General features: G+C 43.0%; 1 protein-coding gene across 7 annotated transcripts; it reads right to left on the bottom strand.

Moving 5' to 3' along the window:
• Window positions 1-81: 81 nt before the first annotated feature.
• Window positions 82-20,884, bottom strand: STKLD1 (serine/threonine kinase like domain containing 1). Of its 7 annotated transcripts, XM_030535763.1 has the most exons (20): window positions 20,806-20,884; window positions 20,099-20,197; window positions 19,529-19,573; window positions 17,308-17,382; window positions 16,571-16,675; window positions 15,076-15,146; window positions 14,135-14,250; window positions 13,416-13,534; window positions 13,137-13,297; window positions 12,348-12,478; window positions 11,500-11,583; window positions 9,848-9,964; window positions 7,799-7,939; window positions 6,805-6,933; window positions 5,268-5,396; window positions 3,795-3,923; window positions 3,170-3,310; window positions 1,894-1,973; window positions 542-590; window positions 357-443 (listed from the first exon to the last, which is right to left on the bottom strand). In XM_030535763.1, exons 1-19 carry the CDS (start codon window positions 20,818-20,820, stop codon window positions 543-545), a joined length of 1,935 nt encoding a protein of 644 aa, XP_030391623.1. In that variant the 5' UTR covers window positions 20,821-20,884; the 3' UTR covers window positions 357-443; window position 542. The 7 variants fall into 7 exon arrangements, 6 of the variants coding, with proteins under 6 accessions (XP_030391624.1, XP_030391625.1, XP_030391626.1 ...); XM_030535764.1 differs by lacking the exon at window positions 1,894-1,973 and having other exon boundaries at window positions 82-443; XM_030535762.1 differs by having other exon boundaries at window positions 356-590.
• Between the last annotated feature and the right edge of the window lie 5,240 nt (window positions 20,885-26,124).

Genomic DNA, 26,124 nt, shown 5'->3' with positions numbered 1-26,124 from the left:
GCAGCATTTACTAGATTCAAATGGTGACTAGATTCCTATGACGTATGATGGCTTTCTTCTCTTGCCAACTGTATTATCCTTGAATCAGTCATGCGTAATAAACTAATAGCTGTGAACAGTCCATTACAAGGAATCATGTCTGTTCACAAACTGTTGAGGTAGAGCTCATCCTGAAAATAAATAATCCACGGACCAAAAGCTCACTAAATCCATAAAACTCACGTAACTCCAAGACTGTAGACCTTAGTAGGATTTTTATTAATCTTTTAGGAAAGTACAGTATACATTAAATATAGTTTAAAAATCCACAAAGTAAGACAGGCTCCGAAAATGACACTGCTGTCAGACTCTCAATAGTCAGTAGTCAAAGTGGTTCGTTGTAAAGAATACAATGGAATATGTTCAAGCAGATGATGTCTATATAATACAGGCAGTATCTCCTTCTGGGGAGAAAAATCTTTTTAAAATACTTCTGAAGGAATCAAGCATTTCTACCTGAATCAGAAGACTTCAAGCCTTGTATATATAAAACAGCTTTTACCTTACTTCTGCAGTTTCAAAAGTGCTGAATCCACAAGGGTAATTATCTCCTGGGGAGAAAGTGAAAATTGTTAAATACAAGTTTATCCTTGTTTTTACTTTACAGTGTAAAGATACAATTAAGAACTACGGTACAAAAATCTATTCTGTATTTAATATATGTCCTTTTATAGGAGTTCAGACGGTATATCTCATTTGCATTTTTGGGTCTCAGTAACTTATTTCAATATTTTTAGCAAATGGGTGGCCTAATTCGGACACTTTACTCTCACCCATAATTCCTTTGTACTAAAGGATTGGCCCCTAAAACTATAAAATTTACATAATGTCTAAAAATTAAAAAAAAAATGCTAAAAGGTCATCACGAATCTGCTCTAAATATTTAGCAATAGTTGTAATGTTACATAATGTTTAAGTACACTGAGCAATATCTAGCTTGTAAAAAGCCTTGATTAGAGGAAGAGGAAAATGGGAGAGGGAAGGAACTCTTAGGTTTTGTAATAAAATAATTGTAATTTTTTCAGTGTATTTCACATGTGGAATGTGTTTTGGCTTTTTCAATGGGAATGGTAATGCTAGCTAGAGAAAACACTGTGGAAAGTAGTGACTTTGTACTATGGCCTATGTGGCAAACATTCTGGAGGAAGAGAACTGTGAGCAAATTAAATTAATGACTAACACAAGAGTAAAGGTGGAGGCTCTATCAGTTTTAGTTGATTGTTTTTTTAAATAACTGCTACATGCTTGACAGCAAACTATTCTGTTAATAACTTGGTGGTTTAAGAGTGTAGGTCGCTCTAGTGTTAGAAAAACAAAGGCGGGAATTATTTTGCTGTTTGAGTAATTTAACGTAAAGTAATTCCCCAGGACAGCAAGCTCACCCAATTAAGTGGCTTGGGCTTTTTAGGGTTATTTAGATCAGTAAATCCCTCTTTGCTTTGTAATATAGTTGTCTTGTTCCTATATACTTTAACCTGTATTTCTGGTACAAAAAATGTAATAAAAAAATACATGCAGGCTAATACTGGATGAAGCAGGAATAGTGTCAAACTTACATTTAATTGATTTAAGAGCATCTTCAGCATGAAGTTTGATAAACTATGCTCCACCTGCTTCTGTTTTTAGTACACTTAGAAATATTCTGAGTCTCCATGCCTCCAGAGTACCCTGCACACTGAATTCACACTAAGCCCCTACCCCCACAAGTTCCTGCACTATGTCTTCCTCTCGGTAAGATGGATGCCACAAACAACTCCAGAGGATTGATGTTTGTGTAATCCACAGCCAAGAAATAAAACCATTTGTACGAATAGACTGAGTATGCTCTTTGTTACCACAGTGACTTCTGCCTACCAGACTGGATGTAAACTTGACTTTCATTTCAGTCAGCAGCTCCTTCATATTCTGGGAGATCATCTCTAGCACTATGTCATCTCATGAAAAGGAAGAGGGGAATCTATCTTAGTTACAGTAATAAACACTTATTGGAATAATACTTCATCTTCCATAGCTCTCACCTGACAATGGCCAAAGGGACTAGGGGGAGGGAAAGGCCTTTATATTAGGAAACAAGAATATCATAAAGAAGTTTGAAACAAACATAAGGTTTATTGTAACCTCAGGTGCATGATTAAAGTATTACTGCCAAGAGGAAAAGTGGGATCAGGTTAGATGGAAATTAAAGTAAATCAAGTAAAGGACAATTGAAAGATTCCTTCAGCATCCATAAGATGCTAATGAGCATCCATGTTAGTACAATTGATATGCAAGCACAGGAACCGAGAGGCCTGGAGCTCTGCCTCTGTGTATTAATTACTTGTACTGGAGTAGAGTGCACAGGCTACAACAAAGATTGGGGCCCCATTGCATTGGGTTCTGTTTAACCACATCATGAGACTGTGTCTCTGCCCTGAAGAGCTTACTGGCTAGTTAAAAATGTGCAGACAGAAAGCAGTATTAGTAGGCAAGAGCAGTTTAAATGGAAGGGTCAGATGTTATTAACTTGTGGGATAAAAATAAGCCAGTGCATTATTTCTGAGATGGGCTGCATCTGGAGTTTTGTTTCCTTTCTTTCTCCTGCCTTTCATTAGACAAGCAAGGCTTTATGCTTATCTAGATGTTCTTGTTCAAACTGCAACATATTGCCTTTCCTGCTTCACTATTTACACTTCCATGGTGAAAGATCTGGGGAGAAGCAACCCCAGATATGGAATAGCTCCTAACCTGAATCTGAAAACATATAGCAGGTTTCATACCACAGAAGGTGAGCTATAGCTTACTGTACAGTATGGTTGTCTGGCTGGGGACTGCAAGCAGTAATTTCCAGTCACTGTGCTCACTGACAGTGTAGAATTATTCTTGGTCACTTATTTTATGCACTGTCTGAACAAACAGCAAAGAATCCTGTGGCACCTTATAGACTAACAGACGTTTTGGAGCATGAGCTTTTTGTGGGATGCATCTGACCAAGTGGGTATTCACCCAGGAAAGCTCATGCTCCAAAACTTCTGTTAGTCTATAAGGTGCCACAGGATTCTTTGCTGCTTTTACAGATCCAGACTAACACGGCTACCCCTCTGATGTCTGAACAAAAAGCACTGGCCAAAGACAAGAAAGAACAAGACCTTACCGTACTGAACCATCTCATTAATCAGTATACAGATGTTCTCCACCACTTCCGGATCATCACAGTGAAAGTGGTAGGAATCTTTGATCAGGCTTATTCCACTGCCCTTTGTATCTGTTACTATAAGTCTAAAAGCAGATAACTCTGAAAAAGAGGGACACAAGTGCTACTAGGCAGTGGCAGATTTCCTGCCTTGGAAAACTATTCTGAAGCACCTTCAGATAATGTGTAGGATTGTGTAAGCAGCTGACACTTTCTTGCATGACAAAACTTCTCTTTATGTCCCAGATACCCTTTGTTCATTTTCCATTAACCACTCCTTGAGCTGTATCCTTTTTACACACTAGAACGTCAAAGGAAGCATTTAAGAGAGAAAGAGAGAGAGAGTTTACAACAGGGTCCCCCTCCCTCTGCTGATCCACCAGTTTCCTCTGACATTTATGCTTCTGTTCTTGGCCAGGAGGGGCTAATCCAGTTTTCTTCTTTGAATGTTTTTCTCCGACAGAAGGAGAAGACTGGTCCAGGAGGACAGATGCCCCTTCCAACCCCACTGGGAACCTTTGGTCTTTACAGTGTTTGCCTCTGATGCCCACTTGCCATTGTTAAAAACATCTTTCTGGATTGTTACCAGATATCCTTAGGAGGCTTGCCAATGCCAAGCAGGTATTCTTCACCAGCACTGGCCTTTCTGGATTCATCCTGAGAGCATCCAACAAAAGCAGAGTTGTTGGTTCATACTGGTTTTCAATTAAGCAGCCTATAAAAATAGCCAGTGAAATACTCATCAGTGCTTTCAGCATCTGCAATGATTCCTTTACCATGCACCAAAACTAAAAAGTAAGCCCTGTTAGGCCTATTTTACTAGAATACAGACTAATCAAATAGCTGAGCATCGTGACTTGGTCCATGGGCTCAGAGACAGTTATGAGCCATCTGCTAGGTGAAGCTCCAGGTTCAATTCCTGGTTCCAGCCTCTCACTCTCCAGATCAGCAGAGGGTAGGAATGATGAAAAAAAAAAAAAAAACATCCTCTACTCATAGCGGTTGAGGAGGAAAAAATGCAGTGGCTAGAAGGATGGCGGCCATAATAAGGGGATTGAATGGTGGAGAAGAAAATGAAGAAAGGGTAGCATGAAAATGCTGCAAGGATGTTTTCATCTATAAAGTGATTTCGAAGAAGCATTAGTACCGGACTCGTACTGCAAAGATGTTCCTTTTAATGTACATGCATAGTGATATATAGATAATACTTTTATTTTTAACTTGTCATGTTCTTCCCAAGACAGTGACGACATTCATGTTAAACATCTTTCTTTGTAATACTCTCCACAGCACTAATACTGAACTGGTGGTTTTACATAGGAACAGTGAGTAACAAACCTGGGATTCTTTAGTTGTGAGAGAAGACAACTAAGAGGTGAGAATCTATTCTACACAGGTTCTTAAACCGTGCTCATCACTGTAGTATCTGATAGCTATGTTAGGTAAATACTTCTAAGTGTTATTACAAAATTAAGCTTCATCTGAGGTTATCAGAAAGAGACGAACTAGGGCAGGGTTTCTCAAATAGGGGTCGCTGCTTGTGTAGGGACAGCCCCTGGCAGGCCGGGCCGGTGTGTTTACCTGCCCTGTCCGCAGGCCCGGCCAATTGCAGCTCCCACTGGCCGCGGATCACTGCTCCGGGCCAATGGAAGCTGCTGGAAGTGGTACAGGCCGAGGGACTTACTGACCGCCACTTCAGCAGCCCCCATTGGCCCGGAGCAGCAAACCGTGGCCAATGGGAGCCGCAATCGGCCAAACCTGCGGACAGGGCAGGTAAACAAACTGGCCCGGCCCGCCCTGCCAGGGTCTTTCCCTGCACAAGCAGCGACCCCAGTTTGAGAAACCCTGAACTAGGAGGTGCTGGTTCAGTTAGGAGGGTAACTATGTTGCCAGATAAAGTATAAAGCCAGCTAAGGTACAGCAGGTTGTATTGCACCAAGGTAACTTATAGAGGATTTACTTCAACATTCATTTTAATTACTACTTAAATAACTGCTGTGTGTGATTCTGTCAGACTAACCCCTGCTGTGCATGAAGCACAGCAAGCATGAAAACTCACCCTGAAGTGTCAGAACCCAGAGGGCAGAGCAAGCCAACTCAACCACCTCTCCGTTCTCACGGTGTTCTTGGAGGACTCCAGTGATAATCCGGACAGCATTTTTTAGTGATGCTTGCCCCATGTGATTTTCTGAATTAGGAAGTAAATCCAAACGCCAATATATCAAGCAGAGTTTATTAACTCAAACATTAACAACATCTTACTGCACAAAGGTATCAGAGAAGGTATGTTTTCTGTATAAAAACTCACTATTGATTAGTTATATATTTGATTTATTTGATCATTCTCTAGATTCCTTCCATCAACTCTTCTTTACATTAGTAAAATACACCGTTACCTCGATATAACGCCACCCGATATAACACGAATTTGGATATAACATAGTAAAGCAGTGCTCCAGGGGGAGCGGGGCTGCGCACTCCGGTGGATCAAAGCAAGTTCAATATAATATGGTTTCACCTATAACGCAGGAAGATTTTTTGGTCCCAAGGACAGCGTTATATCGAGGTAGAGGTGTAATCTTGCATTATTCCTGCTGTTTTCATCTCAAAAGCTTTGCAAGCTTAATCTAACATGCAGACTATGTACAGGAATTGCTTCACCCAAACCTAAAATGCAGCCATCTGTGGGCAGAACACAGCACTCAGGAATGATACCTAACAGATCACACAGAGAAAAATACCAAGTTGAACCTGGAGTGGGAAATTACACATGCAGAATTCAATTCCGCACATTTGTTTTGGTTTTTTGACCTTGACAATGAGAATAACACATCCCTGCTCTTTCAAGAAGTGTCATGGAATTTAATCACCGCCCGTGGTCAGGGCCTCAGATTTAGGTCTGGTGCAAAAGCGCATCTCCCAACAGCAGAGTAATGCAATACTGTGGCATTGGCTCAGCACTGACTCAGTAGAAGGAATGCCACCTGCTGGTGTTCCTTGGAGGTTTCTACTAAAGAGTTAGCCTGATCCTGTTTCAACTATGAGATATGACAGGACTGAGCAGAGAAATGCATGGCTGGAGGTTTTTTACAAAAATCTCTTCCTAGGAAAGCTAGGGTGTGTTGAGGGGTTATTCAAAAAGCTACTTATTTCAAAGACAATTCCCCCCTTCTACCAATGTATCATCTAATTCACCTCTATTTGCTAGGCTTGTTTCTTAAATCAATCCAATATGCTGATTATACTTCATTTCCTCTTCTTATCACAACACATCATGTTATGTGATGAAACCTGCAGCCACATAACCCACTTTTCATTTCTGAATGTTTATAAACAGTATGCATTGTAAAATTACAAATGGGTCCTTACCACCACTAGGCACATTGAGACGTTCACACTGATCTTTAGTCTGTGTTGCCCCATAGCTCATTCAATGATGGATCTTCTAATGCTACTCAATCAAAGCTCTCAACCACATTCTTTTCTCCAACACCCCACTGTACCCAAAGTTGGGAGAAGTCAGTAAAAAGTTTCATCCCTGAGCTACAAGAATCTCTGAATCCATCTAGGCACAGTATCTGCTGTGTTCTACTTACCATTCACAGCCAAGCTCCAAAGAACACCAGAGCAAGAAAGGCAGATCTGTCTGTTCTGAGGAAAATTGCTTATAATCGACAGAACATCTGTGATGACTCCAGCTTTCCTCAGTGCTTCTGCAGCCATTTCTAATAAGCACAGAAAAGGACATATAATTATATTGCCACTGCCACCATTACACAACAAATTTAAATCAAAAGGAGTCATGAAACAAGAGAACAACGTAATTATGTTCAAGGGCAATATGAAAATGAGCAAAAGAAATGTACTGGATTCTTAATGAGAACCACATACACACAGATTATACTAGTGATGACTGGCCTTTTCAGAGCCTTCTCAATTTGGCCATCTCCTCCCATTATAGTTCTGAGCTTCATGGAAGAAACAAAAAAGAGTTATTGAGAGGGCACCAATCACTGCCATTCAAGTCAGTCTAGCAATCCAACCAACCTAGTCAACTCCAGACTTAAGAATTCATTTTGAACAATAACTTAGGTAATTTAGGTCAGAAGTGCCAAGAATCTAAGATAGCTGCCTTTTGCTCAGGGGAGGGGGAGTTTGCTGCCGGTGGGTGATAAGCAGAGCCCCCATGGAGTCTGTGCCTATGGCCAGAGCTGTAAATCAACCTAACATAGGTCAACTTAAGAGTTGTAGTTTAGACATGCCCTGAGGCAGAGCCAGCAATGGAACCCAGGTTTCGTGCCCTAGCTTTCCCTAGTGTTACCATCTGCATAAATTAATAAGAATCACTTGTTAGCCAACCAAGACTGAACACACCACCTCTTTAATACATCCAGTCTCAAACCACTTAGTCCAAATATAGTACCTTATGCTCCCAGCTGTCCTGCAACTAGACATGGAGATGGAAAAATAACGCATGTACAGCAACATATCTATGCTAAATCATAGAGTTCTCCATTATGTATCTAATCCAACAAATAAAGATGGATAAACAAATAGAACATTTCCATATGAAAGGATCAAAGGACCCACCACTGGCTGAAATCATCATTAGTAAAGTGCAGATCATTGACAGCAGTTCTTCATTTTCAGAATATGTTCTCATTGTCTTTAACAGAGAATTGATTCCTTCCTCACCAACTAGCATCTCCACATGCACATTCTGTTGTAGGGCTGTCAAAAGCAAAACATGGAACAGCATGAGGATGCTTCAGCAGCTTTCACTGAAGTCTGATTTTTCTGCTCTCAGCATACGTATACCATGAAGCAAGCATCATTTGTTGACTTAACATAGACTATGTGGTTATATTTTCCCCTCTCTTCCTGAAATCAAACTGCTCTTTTTGTCTCATTTTCTGCAATTTTCATATGTTCCTTTGGGAAATTATGTCACAAAAATGAGAACAGGTAAAAACAATGAAAAAGGAGGTACAGTCTAGTTATTTCCATTATTTTTGCACAGGACATTTGTTTTTATTCACAGGCAACTTTAAACCTATGGGTTGCTCCTAGAGTTAATCATATTGCATCTTATACAGAAATTTTGTTAGCTACCAGGGCTATATTATCAAAAATGTGCCCCTAAATCGTATGCAGAAAGCACAACTGGAAACTGATCATTAACAAATTTCAAACTCTGCACATGAGAATTACCCATTTTGCCCATTCAGTAGTATGCTTGCAAGCATATTCTGATAATTTAACCATAGCACTGAAACACATCACTTGTTTATAAACTTTAGTAAAAATCTGCATGCAGGACTTGGGGGAAGAATTTACAAAAGCTTTCATTCTTTAAAAGTCAACATTTATTAAAATAAATAAAAAGTAATTTGCTGCATCAATGAGGCCTCAAATTTTAACAAGTTTAAGGGGTGCTTCTTTTTTAATTATATACAGAATCAGGGGAGGGCCTTTAACTTTTGAGGTCAACACAAGCTTTATAAATATGTTACAATGTCATGTACTGCATTAAGAATCTCTATTATTTGCAGTCTTTACAATGGAGCAAATGCTATTTACATCTTCCAATGGAAGAACTTCTAATTTCAGTTGTGCAGAAAAACTTTTGCCTTAATTTACTGTTGGTTTCCATTTACCGAGTAGGTGCCAAAGGAATATTTTCTGCATTTGAACTAGTTCATTCAAAGTTGAGACCAACTGAGAGATGAAAAAGCAAGAAATCTCATTTCCTCTTCCATCAGGTGGGAGAGGATGAGATCTACTAATTCTAAAAACTTGAAGGATATAGGGCCAGATTTTCAAAGGCACACAGAAGTACAGATAGGCACCTAGTGGGATTTCAAAAAGTGCATAAACAGGTTAAGTGCCTAATTCCCAGAGATTTCAAAATCTGGCGCATGGTGATCAAAAACACTCCAATTCACTAGCTACAGCTCATATTTCCTCTGCTTAGTAAACCAGTTAGTTTAAATGCAAAACATGTTTTGATAAACTTTTTTTTTTCTTACATAAGCAGCACAGTTAAGGTAGTTTTATTTAACTAGTAAAAAACTAATTTAAAATGCTGTTTTTGTTCATTTTAACTGCATTCTAATTTCCATCCAAATGCAGCTTGATACACCTCATGAGTAAACAAAAATAATCTAGTAAATGGGAAATGTATCATTCATTATTTTCTATCATAACAAAATTAAAAATTAAGATTCTGAATAAATGTCTGTTTAAATAAATATGTACAGATATAGGGTATCCTCCTGGTGAGCAAATGGAAATACCAAATTTAATATAGAAGCTGTATTTAGTTGCAAATAAACATGTTTTAATGATACCAGCTAGTGAGAATCATCCTTCCTTTAGGAAAACTACTAAAAAATACAAATTCAAAACAAAATTAAATCAAGGTTTCTTGCTTGCTGATTTCTATCACTCTGATTTAAATCAAGCCACCGACCCTAGAGAACCTGGACTCCCAGCAAAGCTGGCTAAATCCCAATGTAACTATAAATTTATCCCTTAATATCTTAGTATGAATATTAATTGTCACCAAATCCATTTCAGATCTTGTTTACTACATGTAAAAAGTTATTCAGTGTTTAGTATGGAACCTCATTACTGTACCTTGGCCAATAACGTCAAGCAGTAATCTGCAGCCATCTAATTGTAGCTCTAGAGAATCTATATGAGTCCTCATTGCACAAGTGACAGGATCCAGAAGTTCTAGCAAATACATTAAGGCTATAAAGAAAATAATTGTTAGAGTCAACATTTAATAACACTGTGAACAACTTAGCTGGTTTATATGCCTCCCACCTTCAATACAACATGGAGTTCCTAGATTTAGGACAGGTTTGGGTCCCCGTGCATGACATGGTAAGGCAGAGATGGTTAAACAATGTTCTTGATCTGAAAGAAAAGCTGTGCATAGCAAGATGGAGCATTATACACTGATGCCAGTAGTCTCATGGGCACCTCCTCTGCATTAAAGACAAAAGCAGCCACAATCTTCCATTTTGTTCAAGTTAGTTGTAGCCATTTTCCTCCTAGGAAGTAGTATTGCAGCTCTTGGTTGGCTACATGCTAAGTCAGTGGTTCTCATCCAGGAATACACATACCCCTCGGGGTACAGAGAGGTCTTCCAAGGGCTACATCAACTCATCTAGATATTTGCGTCGTTTTACAGCAGGCTACATAAAAAGCACTAGTGAAGTCAGTACAAACTAAAATTCCATACAATGACTTGTTTATACTGCTCTATATTCTATACACTGAAATGTAAGTACAAAATTTTTATTTCAATTTATTTATTTTATAATTATATGTAAAAATGAGAAAGTAAGCACTGTTTCAGTAACAGTGTGTTGTGATACTTTTGTATTTTTATGCCTGATTGTGTAAGCAAGTAGTTTTTAAGTGTGGTGAAACTTGGGGGTACACAAGACAAATCAGATTTTTGAAAGGGGTACAGTAGCCTGGAAAGGTGGAGAGCCACAGTCCCAAGTGACATGGGCTAGAATTCTGGTATGGCAGTGCTGAGAAATTATGCTTTTCAGACTCGGGGGGAGATTACTTCACTAGATTTCTCAGTCCTAGCAAGTCTTTGGGCAGGGTTAGCTATTCCAAAAGGGAGCAACACACTTGTCCAAAGGAACTTAGATGTCCTCTTGGAACCCATTCTAACCACTCTCAGAGATAGAGCCATCCCTTGGGTACAGCAAATTGGGGCGATTGCCCCAGGCCCACACTTTGGGCCTGCACTTCGTTAGGAGGCGGGTGGGGAGGTGAGGTGGACGGGTGAGCAGGATGAGGAGGCGAGCGGCAGGCGGGCAAGCAAGGAGTAGCAGGCTGGGAAGGGAAGAGGCAGGGCAGGGCCTTAGGGGAAGGGGTGGAGTAGGGGCAGGGCCCGAGTGGAGCTGAGAGGGGGGTGGGAGCACCCCCTGGCAGATTAGAAACTCAGCATTGATGTCCCGGGCCCCACATCCCCTTAGGGACAGCCCTGCTCAGAAATTTAAATATCAACTGTAACAAATTCCACTTATATCACTGCTAGCAAGGGTCTATTCATGCCTATTCAAACTGTTACTTATCACAGTGTCACATTATTTCAATGGGAAAAGCCACTTTTCAGTTGAAATGCTTCACAGATATTGGTAGATGACAGGAAACCACCATGTTCTTTCCCCTTATTACTTACAGTCCTAGAGCTTTAAATCATTATACTTTAATATCTACCCAGATCTTAAACATCTCTATGTTGAAATATTGACCCATACCATTTTCTTCTCCCAGTAAGCTGGCAAGGCGCTTTATGGCTCTTGCTTGAGCCTGCTCTATGTCCCAGTAAGTCTGCATAAATTCTGCATAAAACAAGACATCAGAAGTTTCTTCTGTCATTTTACACAAATATTTACAGGATACATTCATAATTTTATTGTTTTCCTATTCTGTGCCCAGCCTGTGAATCCACATAATTGACAGAAATTCAGCTTGAGACTCAACAAAACAAAAAACAAACAAACAAACAAAACGGAAAGACAGCGTCAAACATTTTAAAACTGCAAAACTCACTCAAAATAGTGGGTCTGTTGTTATTTAGGAGCCACCACAAACCTTGTAATGTTGCTATCTCAAAATTATTTGAGAGTTAAGTATAATGTATGTTCTTTAAAAACACTCCAATATGAAATTATGTTTATAATAAAATGTAAAGATATATAAGTAAACAAAATTATTTAAAGGAGCAGCTTTTTCTCTTTAGCCAACAATGCATTCTAACTTAATATCTTAATAGGTTTAACTGCCGTAAACTAGAATGCAATCTGAGTGGGGAGCTCCCAGGAATTTCGGAACAGTCTGACAAAAGTTCTTTTAATAACACTCTCACCCTATTCAGACAGAACATTAGATAAGAGTACTACTCTTATGAACTACTCTTGTGAAGTTATAAGACTGGTGACACCAAGATTCTTGTCCACAGCAGCGATGCATTTCATTTCAGGCACAATGGGTAGCCATACATTCATTCATTTCTGTAATACAATACATCCTAAATGGAACACACATGGCATTTCAATAGAAAACTAATGTCAGTATCTCAAAGACAACTTATTTTCCTGATTACCTAAAACACTTCCAATTCCTCCTTCAAGGAGCACATCTAAAATTGCTGAAGGCAAGGTTTTTTCCTGTTTTGATAAAGAGGAACCAGCAAGAGTCAAACATTCCATAACATATGGAATATCAACCAGATCCCTAGAGAAGGAGAGAGAAAGAAAGTCAACAAAGTTTTCCTGTTAATTTTGGTGTGTTTTGTTGGAAGTGGAAGTGTTAATTAGTGGGTAAAATAGGGTTCTGGTTGTCAGGACTCCTAAATTCTGATCTTGACTCCTTCACTGATTTTGTGACTGTGGGCAGGTCAGTTAACCTTTGTGCCTCATTTTACCTACCTGGAAAGTAGACATAACAGTAACCAATCTCATGATGTACTCTGAGGCTTAATTAATTGTTTGTAAAGAGCTTTGAGATTCTTATATAAAAATAAAACCTTAGTCAATGCAGACATTTTCTGAGAATGCAAACTGTATATAGACTACAGCCCAGCCTCCAAAAGAGTGTCTATAAGCTTGTTTTATAACATAATTCTCCAACAAAACCAACTATCCTTTCTGACCAGAGAATCTCTGGTCAGCGTACACTCATTTCAAAGATGGGGAAACCACGGCACTGATAGGTGAAGTGACTTTCTTACAGCAAGGTAGCACAGCGAGTCAGTTGCAGAGACAGGGATAGAACCTAGAAACCCGGGCTCTCAGTTCCCTAAACTAAAGACTGAAGAACACTCCCTCTTACAGGAGATAGGTGGGGAAAAGCAAAAAACAGAATAGAGCATGAGAAAATGTCCAGAACTCACTTTGCTGAGGGTCTCGTACTGGGCTGAATCAGTAGCATCATAAGTAAAATTTGAGACAAAGGCAGAGTATCTTTATTCCCTTTCTGCATTAACGTCAGAACTCTCTCAAGACTACTGGTGTCCTTTCTAATATCCTGCAGTAATGAATTTGTCTCTTTCACCTGTAAAGAGCAGAATATTGGCAGACTCTGTATGTATTCACTTTGTGGATCTCTTTGGGGTTTTTTAAAAACATTACATTCCCAGTGAAATGTTCATGGTACTCTCAACAGTACATACATTCAGAAAGAAGCAGGTCATCATGTCTAGTAGAATACATCCTAAGGACCAGATGTCAGACTTCTCACTAAAGGAAAAGCAGAGTGCTTCAGGGGACATCCAGGATTTAGAGTCAGGATCTGTTGAAATAAATGTCAGCTCAGTAATGGTTTTGACACTGTGTGATGTGTTGCTTTGCTTGCATGGATATGACCTGTAGATAGCAGTTTCACATCAAAGTACAATTCAGTCAGAAAGATTCTCCAGTGAGTTAGATTTTTACTGGTGATACCCCATAGAAGATTCAAAGAAGAACCGCACTACAATTAATGACAAACAATTCTCCAAGATCTAACTTCCTATACATTACTGCAAATATAGTCTTACAAATCCAGTTTAGCTTAGAGCCATCTCATGACTCCCAAAATATTAAAAGATCTATTTTTACAAACTCATTTTAATACCACAAAACTGCCATTAGATGGTAACAATTTTTTTATCACCGCTGAGCAAGATTCAGACCAATTATGTAAGTGTGAAAGTTTTCATATCACAATCAATTTATTTAATTCTTGATCTTTTACAATGATCTTGCTCGTTGCTTAGAAGAAATAAAATGTAATAGGCAAAAAAGGGTGTTTTCCGTCTTTATTGTTATAGAATTAAACTGTTAAAAAACACAGTAGAATCTTTAAAAAAAAACCAAACAGAATACTAAAATATTCAAGTTAATTAGCTACCTTCTTCCACTCTTATCTTCCATTTCATTTCATCCGTCATAAGAGTTTCTACACTGAAATCGCAAAGCATGAAGGATACTTCATCAGTTAAAAGGATGTTAGACGGTTTGAGGTTTCTGCAACACACAGAAATGGTTTTTATCAACATGTTAAATCAGAGCATAATGATGTATAGCTACAGGCTTCTTATCTCTGAGATCTTTTACATAAAAAAGATGGGCTTTGTTTTTAAGTTACATATTATAAGAAATAAAATACATTTATTTTCCTTTTTTACTGTGAATAAGGCAAAAAGCTTTAAAAATTGACACGGGAAGCCTCAACTTATCCGAACATTGAGCATGACACTAGTCCTTTTTCCTCTCTTATTCCTGTTAAGTTTGTTCACTCTTTTAGTTTATGAAAGGCACAGCTCATTTGCCAAGGTTTATGCAGGATTATAGACTGTAATATAGATGTGAAAGAAGAGTCAATATTCCAGTATTTCATTAACTACAGGATCGTGAACACTTTACAAACATTCAAGAGTTAAGTTATACTCATTTTGTGGATGGATAAATCTGGGGAGAACATATGAGTTAAATGGCTTGCCTAGAGTCACAACAATCAGATGCAGAAACAGAATCCAGGAGTATAACATCCACTCCCCTGCTTTAATCAATAAATTCACACTCAGACAACCGTGTCTAAAGTCAAACACCACCAAGGGGAAAAAATGGTGGAGGGAAGGAGAAGAGCACTGATTAACACTCATACAGTAAATCTACTAATCATCTATCTCTGCTATAAACTCATTTGGACACTCCATCTTATCTATGAAACGCCTCACCATGCCACCAAAATGTACGTCTTGCTTCTCAAGTGAAAATTGTGCTGAAGTGATAGTTCAGCTGCAAACAGGCAAAGGTCTAGCAGTCAAAGAGGCTGGAATTTCTATTTACCTGTGAAAAACATTTTGCTTGTGTATATAAAACAAAGCATCCACCATCTGCCCCAGGAACTTCTGAAGCACCTATGGACAGAAATAGACATGAAAATGTAGTACACGAAGAATAACTCCATGGTGAAATAAGACATGTCTAATCATATGAAGGCTTCTTAGTTTGATACAGGCTCAAGTCCAAGTGGGAATACTATACAGTAACTCCTCACTTAAAGTTGTCCCGGTTACCGTTGTTTCATTGTGACGTTGCTGATCAATTAGGGAACATGCTCGTTTAAAGTTGGTAGAAGGGAGCACTGTACGTTTGTTTGGCAGCCGCCTGCTTTGTCCACTGCTTGCAGGAACAGCATCCCGTTGTAGCTAGCTGCTGGGAGCTTGTAACCAGGGTGGACTGGCAGCCCCCCTATCAGCTCCCCGCTCCCCTAAGTTCCCTGTGCTGAAGCCGCCCAGCAGGCTATCAACTGCCAGGCAGGTCAGTTGTCCCTCCCGACACTGCCATGTGCTGCTCCTGCCCACTGCCTTGGAGCTGCTCCCAGAGACTCCTGCTTGCTGTGCAGGGGGGCTGTCAGGGTGTCCCCGTCCCCCGGCTCCTGCACCCCGCTTACCCCTTCTCCGTATAGAGCAGGAAGGGGACACAGAGTGAGAGAGACAGAGAGAGCTTGGGGCAGCAGCAGCTGTCTCAACTTCCTGATCCACTTAAAAAGACAGTGCACTTAAGAGTGGGTCAGCTTACTTAAAGGGGCAGTGTGCATCTCTCTCTCTCTCCCACACACAAGGTATGTGTCTGTCTCTGTCTGCTATGCTGTCTCCCCTCCCTCCTGTTTGTGCTGCCTTGTGTGAGAGACTAAATTAACAACGTGTTATTCCTTGAGGGCTCAGCCAAGTGCTAGTTCACCATTTAGCTGCAAGGCATTCCCTGGGAAATATCCCACCCTCTTCCACCTTCTAACTTCACCACCTCAACCATGCTTCACAATCATCATAGCTGTGAACAGTATTAAATTGTTTGTTTTAAACATATACTTAACCCCCACCATTTACATTAATTCTTATGGGGAAATTGGATTTGCTTAACATTGTTTCGTTTCAAGTCACATTTTTCAGGAACATAACTACAACGTTAAGTGAGACGTTACTGTACTCCTTTCATTTGCTCCAGATCAATTAACCTGCACGTCACCCCTGTGAATTAGGAGCTATTATCATCTTCATTTTTCAGAAGAGAAAACTAAGGCACGGAAAGGTTGAGTTGCCCAGGAGTAGAAAATTATATAAATGCTAAGTTTTATTATTGTGATTGTACAATGACTCAAGTGGCAGAGCTGAGAAGAAAATTCAGAAGTTTTAAGTCCTGGTCTCCTGCTTTAAGCAATAAATACTATACTTTGATGTCTCTGGGGAGCAGCTGGGAAAGGATAGAAGGTGGTGAAAAAAGTTAAAGGCAGTGAGATTACTTTGCATTTCAATAAAATATGTTTTCTGTAATTTTTTACCATATCTTCTACTTTCTCTCGCTTCTTCCTTTTTGCCTTGATCAGAGATGAAAGGTCTCCTTGGCTTGAGTGCTGCATCACCAGACAAAGAAATAGAGATGAAATCTGCAACAGATATTAGATCAACATTATTCAGTCACTTGCAGGTAATGACATATGCAGCAACAAATATACAAATCAGCAGTTGGGCCGTTGGGCCTTGCAAATAGATTTGGTGCACACCATGGAAGTATGGGATGGGATTATTTGTCTCCCACAAAAGAGTCAATATTTACTTTTGTCTACTTAAACATAAAACATCTGCTTCTAACAGGAACAAGTACCTTTGAAACCATATGAGCAGTTCCACTCAAACATAAATTCTACTGAATTCAGTGGGATTTAGGCCCAAGTACCGTGCAAGGCTGTGTCCACAAAGAAATAGCTCTGGCCTTCTGGCTTCTTTACGGGCCAATTTTTAAGGTGCTTTATTCAGATAAGCAAGGAACTGCAGCAGCTTAAAAATTGTGTATCTGTTGCATATGGAAGCAAAAGGAGAAGACATTGCCTACAGATACACAGATACTGGGATGCAACACAAACATGCTGTGCTGCCCCAATGGTAGTGTAACTCAGTTGCCTCTACAGAAGGAGGCTCAATCACAGGCCCAGAAACCTTAAGTGTCCCCTTACCTAGTTACAGAAATTTTTACATACCAGTTTGTGCCTCCTCTCTAACAGGCTGTTTTCATTCTCACCTTATTATCCCAGGTGATAAACAATTCTTTGTAAATGCAGATGTTTGAATGCTGAAGTTTCAGCAGATCCATTGCCTGTTGGAAAGACAGCAAATGAAACCCAAAGAGTTTACTCTGAGTGAGCTACAACAATCCACAGGCTTCTTTCTCCTGGATTAAGAAAATGTCTTCAAAACACAGAACACAAAGGGCAGATATCTAACTGTCAATCATGCCATGTCCCTGTCAGAGTAGCCAGGTCCAGTTCTTTTTCACATTTGCAATCGAAGGTGTGTCAAGAAAAGTGAAATATAGTACTTAGGTGAAGCTCTACTCCAAATATAACTCTGTACAAATAAAGAACAGGAGTACTTGTGGCACCTTAGAGACTAACAAATCTATTTCAGCATAAGCTTTCGTGGGCTACAGCTCACTTCTTCAGATGCATAAGCTTATGCTGAAATAAATTTGTTAGTCTCTAAGGTGCCACAAGTACTCCTGTTCTTTTTGCGGATACAGACTAACATGGCTGCTACTCTGAAATCTGTAAAAATAGCATATTGGGGTTCAATATTTGTTACCTCGCAAAGGATCAGTTCACAAGTAAAAATATTGTTTCCTAACAGCCAGCCTTACAAACTCATCCTGGAATTTGAAAGTCAAGTTGGGTTATTTCTGGTACGCCCATCATCTGCAGTAACCCTGAGTCAACTGTGAATTGCAGGTGTAACTAAAATGCACAAAGTGTCCATCTCTCTAAACCTGGCCATGAGGTAAAGTCTCAAGGTAAAGATCCTGCAGTTGGAACTTACTTAAAAATTCTGTTGTTGATGTGTGAGCTGGAACAGAATTCAGCTCACTCTCCCAAAGCCGTGCTCATGGCACTACAGAGCTAACTGGAGTAAAAAGAAGTAAAAACAAAGGGCCAAATTCCCAGCTACTATAACTTCATTTACTTTAATAGAACTACACCAGCAGACAATTTGGCTCCAATTTTGGTCAGTAAAGTCAGCAGATCTAATTCTGAATACACACAGGGGGCTCGTATATTGAGTAGAATAGGCAATTTTAATTACTTTCTGACCACAACTAAATCTTAATTGGTTTTAAACATTCTCACTCATTGTGAACAGCAGGTGCTAGGTACAACGAACACCAGCTGTGACACTAGACCAGGGGCAGGCAACCTATGGTACGCGTGCCAAAAGCAGCACGTGAGCTGGTTTTCAGTGGCACTCACACTGGCCAGGTCCTGGCCACTGGTCTGGGGGGCTCTGCATTTTAATTTAGTTTTAAATGAAGCTTCTTAAACATTTTAAAAACCTTATTTACTTTACATGCAACAACTGTTTAGTTATATATTTTAGACTTAAAGAAAGAGACCTTCTAAAAACGTTAAAAGGTATTGCTGGCACCCAAAACCTTAAATTAGAGTGAATAAATGAAGACTCGGCACAGCACTTCTGAAAGGTTGCGGACCTCTACACTAGACCATTCTGTTGTGAGTATCTGTGTTCTGTTGGAATAATAAGTATGATATTAGCAATATTGCTGACTTATTATTATGTCTTATTTATTAAATTCTGAAGGAGGTATGCACAACGCAGGTACCATAGACCGGAAAGGCCAGTGAAGACATTCCCATCAAGACATTTCTAGATCCATGGGCACAAAAATCAACACAACATTAAAATAACCTATACTATGAAGAAATTGAGTCATTAGAACAAACAGGACTATGAACAGACAACTCTCCATCCTTCCGGCTAGTGACCAAACAAAGAGATGCGCTTTGCACTGTGCCCTAAAAGTAAACAGACCCAGGCTCTGAAGTGAGGGCCATCCACTGCGAACAGCTGGCCACTTGAACCCAAACATTCAAGTCTAAGGATTGTTAATAAGGATTCATAGGCTGAACTGAGTTGCTGGAGGCTTAGGGTATGTCTGCACTACAATAAAATACCCATGGCTGGCCTGTGTCAGCTGACGGAGACTTCTGGGGCTTGGGCTGCTGGACTATAAAGTTGTTGTGTAGATTCAGGCTCGGGCTGGAGCCCAGGCTTTCGGACCCCACAAGGAGGGAGGACAAGACAGTTTATGGGTAGTCAAGGCCCAAATCAGGTAGGGCTATCTATATTTTCAAATTATTGTTGATAAAGGAATTTTTTAAGACAAGACCCTGTTTAAGACAAGGCCCTGCTCCTTCTGAATTAGACTAGTAAAAAAAAGACTGCACTGCTACCTCCTTCAGGGCATCATTTGCTTGTTGTTCATCAATGCATTCAACCTGTACCAAACAAACAAAAGACAAAGATAACAATATAATAAAAGACATGCATGAGAATGTAATACAGAGGTGGCCAAGCTTTATGACACTAAGCATCACATAAGTAACCCCACCAGGACAATGAGATTTGCGCCCAATTTGTATATATCATCAGTAAGTATACACTGCAACCCTAATATCTACTGTTGGATGATTGAATCTTCTTGGCAAGAACAACAGAAATTGATTGCTGGCTGGGTCCAGCAGCAATAAAAAGCTGCAGTTGATCAGCTTTATCCTTCCCCTGCCATGAGAGTGACAGTGAGTTAGGGAAGAATGGATTAGGAGGGACTCCATAAGTCTTTTCCACCTTCAACCTTTATGCTCCAGTAATCAATCTGAATGCAACTACAGTTCAAAACAGTGTCATAATTCAAAGTATAAGCCAACCCAGACCCAGTGCCTGTTGGTATGCTGGGCTACATTACTCTCAGGCAAATGGACCTAGGGAGCTGCATCTCGGTGTCATGGCAACCTAGTTCTCACCTGCTTCAGCACATATTTCCTCCCAGCTCCTTCTTTCTCCGTTTTTAACTCTACCACCAGCATTGTGCCCAGGGCCCCGGACTCCAGCTGCTCCAGCACCTAGGTGGAGGGAACAGGCATTGATAAACATGGGGGAACCTGGGCACAAAAACATTTCAGAGCCTGCAGCCCCCAGCTCCTCCTGGGCAACAGGCGCCCCCCAGTTCCCCCTCCTTGGGGGCAATGGGCACCCCCAGTCCCCCTGGGCAACAGGCACCCCCAGTTCCCCCTGCCCTGGGACACAATGGGCACCCGCCGCACCCCTGCCCCTGGGCAACAGGCACCCCCCAGTTCCCCTTCCTTGGGGGCAATGGGCACCCCCCAGTCCCCCTTTCCCCCTGGGCAACAGGCACCCCCCAGTTCCCCTTCCTTGGGGGCAATGGGCACCCCCCAGTCCCCCTCCCCCTGGGACACAACAGGCACCCCCCGCACACCTCCCCCTGGGAGCAACGGGCACACCCGTTCCCCTCCCCTGAGACACAACGGGCACCCGCCGCACCCCTCCCCCTGGGCAACAGGCACCCCCCAGTTCCCCCTCCTTGGGGGCAACGGGCACTCCCAACACCCCCTCCCCATGGGACACAACAGGCACCCCCCGCTCCCCCAGCGCCCCCTGCCCCGTAGGCAATGCCCCCCCGGCCCCAGACCGGCCCCCTGCTGCTCGTCACCGTGTATCGCTCCATGGGTCGGGCCGGGGCCGGGGCCGGGATTGCTGCCGCCCGCTCCCGCTGCCCCGGGAGACCGGGACCAGAAACGGCTCCCTCCTGGGCGGGCGCTGCGGAGCCTCCCCCTCCGCCAGCCCGCACGCGGCCTCCTGGGGGGGCCGGGCCCTGCTCCTCGCTCCCCCTTGCCCTGGGCCCCCTTCGCTTTCGGCCCCTTCTCCCCGTGCCCCGGCCCCCCTCTGCTCCCCCCGCCTTTCACCACCTGCCCCAACCCCCCCTCTGCCCCCCACCTCTCACCACCTGCCCCCTACCCCCCTTTGTCTCTCTGCTCTCTGCCCCCCCGCCCCTCACCACCTGCCCCCTACCCTCCCTCTGCCCCCCACCTCTCACCACCTGCCCCAACCCCCCCTCCCCCCCCCCACCTCTCACCACCTGCCCCCAACCCCCCTCTGTCTCTCTGCTCTCTGCCCCCCCGCCCCTCACCACCTGCCCCCAACCCCCTCTGCCCCCCACCTCTCACCACCTGCCCCAACCCCCCTCTGCCCCCCACCTCTCACCACCTGCCCCCAACCCCCTCTGTCTCTCCGCTCTCTGCCCCCCCGCCCCTCACCACCTGCCCCCTACCCCCCTCTGCCCCCCACCTCTCACCACCTGCCCCAACCCCCCCTCTGTCTCTCCGCTCTCTGCCCCCCCACATCTCACCACCTGCCCCCAACCCCCCTCTCTCTCTGCCCCCCGCCTTTCACCACCTGCACCAACCCCCCCTCTGCCCCCACCTCTCACCAGCTGCCCCGACCCCCCTCTGTCTCTCTGCTCTCTGCCCCCCATCTCACCACCTGCCCCAACCCCCCTCTCTCTCTCTCTGCCCCCTGCCTCTCACCACCTGCCCCCAACCCCCTCTGTCTCTCCACTCTCTGCCCCCCCGCCCCTCACCACCTGCCCCCTACCCCCCTCTGCCCCCCACCTCTCACCACCTGCCCCAACCCCCCTCTGTCTCTCCGCTCTCTGCCCCCCCATCTCACCACCTGCCCCAACCCCCCTCTCTCTCTCTGCCCCCTGCCTCTCACCACCTGCCCCCAACCCCCCTCTGTCTCTCCGCTCTCTGCCCCCCATCTCACCACCTGCCCCAACCCCCCTCTCTCTCTCTGCCCCCTGCCTCTCACCACCTGCCCCCAACCCCCTCTGTCTCTCCGCTCTCTGCCCCCCTGCCTCTCACCACCTGCCCCCAACCCCCTCTGTCTCTCCGCCCCCCCGCCTCTCACCACCTGCCCCGACCCCCCTGTCTCTCCACTCTCTGCCCCCCCCACCACCTGCCCCGATCCCCCTGTCTCTCCGCTCTCTGCCCCCCCACCTGTCACCAACCCCCTTCTGTCTCTCCGCTCTCTGCCCCCCCCGCCTCTCACCACCTGCCCCTGACCCTCCTCTGTCTCTCCACTCTCTGCCCCCCGCCTCTCACCACCTGCCCCCAACCCCCTTCTGCCTCTCCACTCTCTGCCCCCCCGCCTCTCACCACCTGCCCCCAACCCCCTCTGTCTCTCCACTCTCTGCCCCCCCGCCTCTCACCACCTGCCCCCAACCCCCTTCTGCCTCTCACCACTCTCTGCCCTCCTGCCTCTCACCACCTGCCCCCAACCCCCTCTGTCTCTCCACTCTCTGCCCCCCCGCCTCTCACCACCTGCCCCCAACCCCCTCTGTCTCTCCACTCTCTGCCCCCCTGCCTCTCACCACCTCCCCCCGACCCTCCTCTGTCTCTCCACTCTCTGCCCTCCTGCCTCTCACCACCTGCCCCCGACCCTCCTCTGTCTCTCCACTCTCTGCCCTCCTGCCTCTCACCACCTGCCAATATTGCTCCTAGTCACTGTTCATATCAGTAAAGTTATTCATGCGCATAAGTGTTTGAAGGGTCAGGCCCTTCAGTCATATTTGACTGGGGTGTTTTGTGATTGAAGATTTCTGGAGTCACGTACTTTACTTTCCTCTTAATTGGGGGGGCTGGAACAATTTGTATGGGGTGGGGAGTGCTGAGAGCCATTGAACCAAACCCTAAACCCTCTATATGATGGAAACCAGTTCAAGCCAGGAAGTGCAGCAGCAGCTATGCTTTCAGCTGATAGTAATATTACTCCCACTGAATAGCTACTAGATTGCTTGGTCATGCTATTCCTTGAGCAGCCAAAAATCCCATTTAATCCTCTCCATAATATATAAATTATAAAATCTGCATGTTTTAAGAAATGCATCATGATGCAATGAATACCTTATTAATTGCCCAGGCTGTTACTATGATTCTAGCTATCATTAAAAGTGTTAACAAATGCAAAATAGATCCAAGGACAAGGAAGAAGAATTTTTGTGCCACTATGGCCTTGATGCTACACAGACTTTTGCACATGCTCCATTGTATGTGTGCAGCAAGTAGTCCAAGTTACTTCTGTAGGATTACTCACAATATCTATAGTTAAGCATGTGCATAAGCCTTTGCAGGATCAAGACCTTGGTCCTTTTACTGGTCTCCTTCATACATTCCAGACTGATACTGCTGAAGGGAGAATTTTCATTTGAACAGAATAAGCTCTTGCAAAGAATATCAAAGGACTATAACTTTTCAAGGAGCAGGATGCTATCTATGTCTGCTTATTTGCACTGCTCTCTTCACATCTGTTTGAGCTCTATTCAAGTGTGTACTTGTGTGTGCCACAGTCACTCCATAACCAAAACAGCTTATGACAATTTACTTTAGAGAACTTACTTGATTACATGTTCAGAGCATTATAAAAGTTTCTGTGCTTGTGCTTATTTGTTGTGTGTGCTCAACTCATCCTGTTTGTTCTAGAGAATTTTTCCTCATCAAATAAAAAAAAACAAACAAATCATTACTGCACCTACAGGATAGAAGGAAATATTTTGGTAAAGGGAAAAAGGTTTTGCAAGCCTCAAAAAATATTTATAAACATGAGAGGGAAGAGATTGTTTAAATGATGGAAATTATCTTGAGAATGCCCTTTTAAACAGCATTACCTTCAGGGTAGATGTCAAAACAATGAGATTAAAAGAATCACCTGGGACAAGGTGAAGAGCTACATGGCACACAGTGCCTGAAAGGTGCTGGATTTTTGCAGGATGACTTGTTACCTATGAAGCAAGCTATTGTTTGGGTCTCAAGGCTTCAAGAATCAATCTGTGTGCAACATTCTCCCATGCACAACTCAGGCTCCAACTTTCCCAATTGATATTCCAGTTGAATTTGTAGGACGGAAGAAGGCAACTAAGAGCAAAAGAGAATGTGTCCAGAACTGGTAGAAGTCATGTTTGTAATGAGTCAATGTGACAACATACTTTCCTTAGCTCTGTGGGTCTGACATTTCCTGGCAGATTTTGCTAGCCTCAGAGGATCACTGTGACCCTCCCCATAGCCTCTCTCTTGCTAGAGCAGGGGTAGTGCTTGCCTTTGGCACATGTGCCATAGGTTGCCATGAGCTGATTTTCAGTGGCACTCACAGTGGCAGGGTCCTGGCCACCAATCCAGAGGATTCTGCATATTAATTTAGTTTTAAATGAAGCTTCTTAAACATTTAAAAATGTGATTTACTTTACATACAATAGTTATATTATAGAAAGACCTTCTAAAATTAGAATGTATTACTGGCATACAAAACCTTAAATTAGAGTGAATAAATGAAAACTCAGCACATCATTTCTGAAAGGTTGCTAAACCCTGCTCTAGAGACAAGGGACATGGCTTATGAGGAAAATAGCTCAGTAAGTTAAGAAGGGAGGTGAGGAGAAGCAACCCTCCCTCAGTCTCTGAGGTCTCCCAGTCTCAGTGATTAAACAGGGAGGGGATAGGGGAGCCCAGGCCCACCCTCTACTCCAGGCTCCAGCCCAGGGACCCTAAAATTAGCAGCTATGGTAGCTGACTTTCTAGAAATAGGACATGTACAATTCCCTAGGCCGCTTCCCCAGAGCAGCCCCAGCATATCTCCTTCACCATTACCTCAGGGCCTCCTTCCTTGCACCTGCTATGGATTTGTGCTGCATCATCATTCCTATAACTCCTAACACCCACACCTCACTGACTAACTGGTTCAAGCCAGCCCTTGATTGGCTTCAGGTGTCCCAATCAATCTAGCTATCTCCACTGCCTTCTAGAACGATCTTAATTGGCCCCAGGTATCTTGATTAACCTGGAGCAACTGCCATTTGGTTACCATGGTACCAGGGATTTGTTTAGCCTGGGGCTAACAGACCTGTTCCTCACTACTTTACTGTAGCCATCTGGCCTTGCCCCATCACAACAGGGAAACAGTGGATGGAGGTTTCCTGTTAAATAGGAGGAAATCTGTGAAGCATGCTTGCCAGCGCTGAGATAAAGGGGCAGATGTACTGGTCACCCAGAAGGCCTAAACATCTCCATACGTGGTCCCCAGGTAACAAGAGCATTCACAGTGAACATCAAACCTTGCAGCAACCAGTCCGTGGTGTGTGGTGGCCCTCCTGTACTGGGCCCTTTGCAGATTTGGCAGCTCTTCTGACCAGATCTTGCTTCAAAGCTAATTCTGCAATAACTCCTACATCCCTTCCTTGGTCATTTCACTTCAGGACTCCGTTTAGTTTTACTACATTGCACCCAGATACACTATTATAAATCTGTCTATATTTAAATACATTTTAAAATCAATGTCCTCCTCACCTTTGGGTTTCCTGGGTAAAGCTGAGCAGGGAAACAGATGTACAAAGGGTTTGGATCAGCATATGGTTGTACATAGAAAAATACACTGGGGGAGGAGACAAGAGCGGACTGGTTTTGCTGTAGAAATGTTTTCCAGTTGCATATTGCAGTTCCCAGGCACTGAGTTAGCGATATTGCCAACCCCAGGTGTTCAAAATTCATGAGACAGGCCTCAAAAATTCATGAGCTTGGTTTACAATGAGTTGTAAAAAGAAAAATAATAAATCTGTGCAGCTTTTCATTGCCTTGTGGTTTTTGAGCCTTTAGGGTGATCTTAAGTCATGTTTTCAAGATTTCATCTAATCATGAGGGACTAGAAACTTGTTTTTTATTTATTTTAAGTTAAAGCTATGAGTCTCACCTAATCACATGCCTCCAGAAGCTGGGGATTTAAGGAAAAACACCAAATATTGTGAGGCATACAATAAAATCACAAGAGTTGACAACACAGTGTTTCATAGTCTGCCATCCTACTTTGTAACTACCTCTATTTCAAGAAGAGACAGCTATAACTAAAACCTTTTCCCAAAACAAACAAAACCTTCCCTCTCACTCCACCTTGAATACTGCAATTAGGCATTTTAGCACCCAGGGCA

Source organism: Gopherus evgoodei, chromosome 16 (genome assembly GCF_007399415.2).
Source record: "Gopherus evgoodei ecotype Sinaloan lineage chromosome 16, rGopEvg1_v1.p, whole genome shotgun sequence".
In the NCBI taxonomy this organism is placed as follows: domain Eukaryota; kingdom Metazoa; phylum Chordata; order Testudines; family Testudinidae; genus Gopherus; species Gopherus evgoodei.
This window is presented reverse-complemented; position numbering and strand designations above follow the sequence as displayed.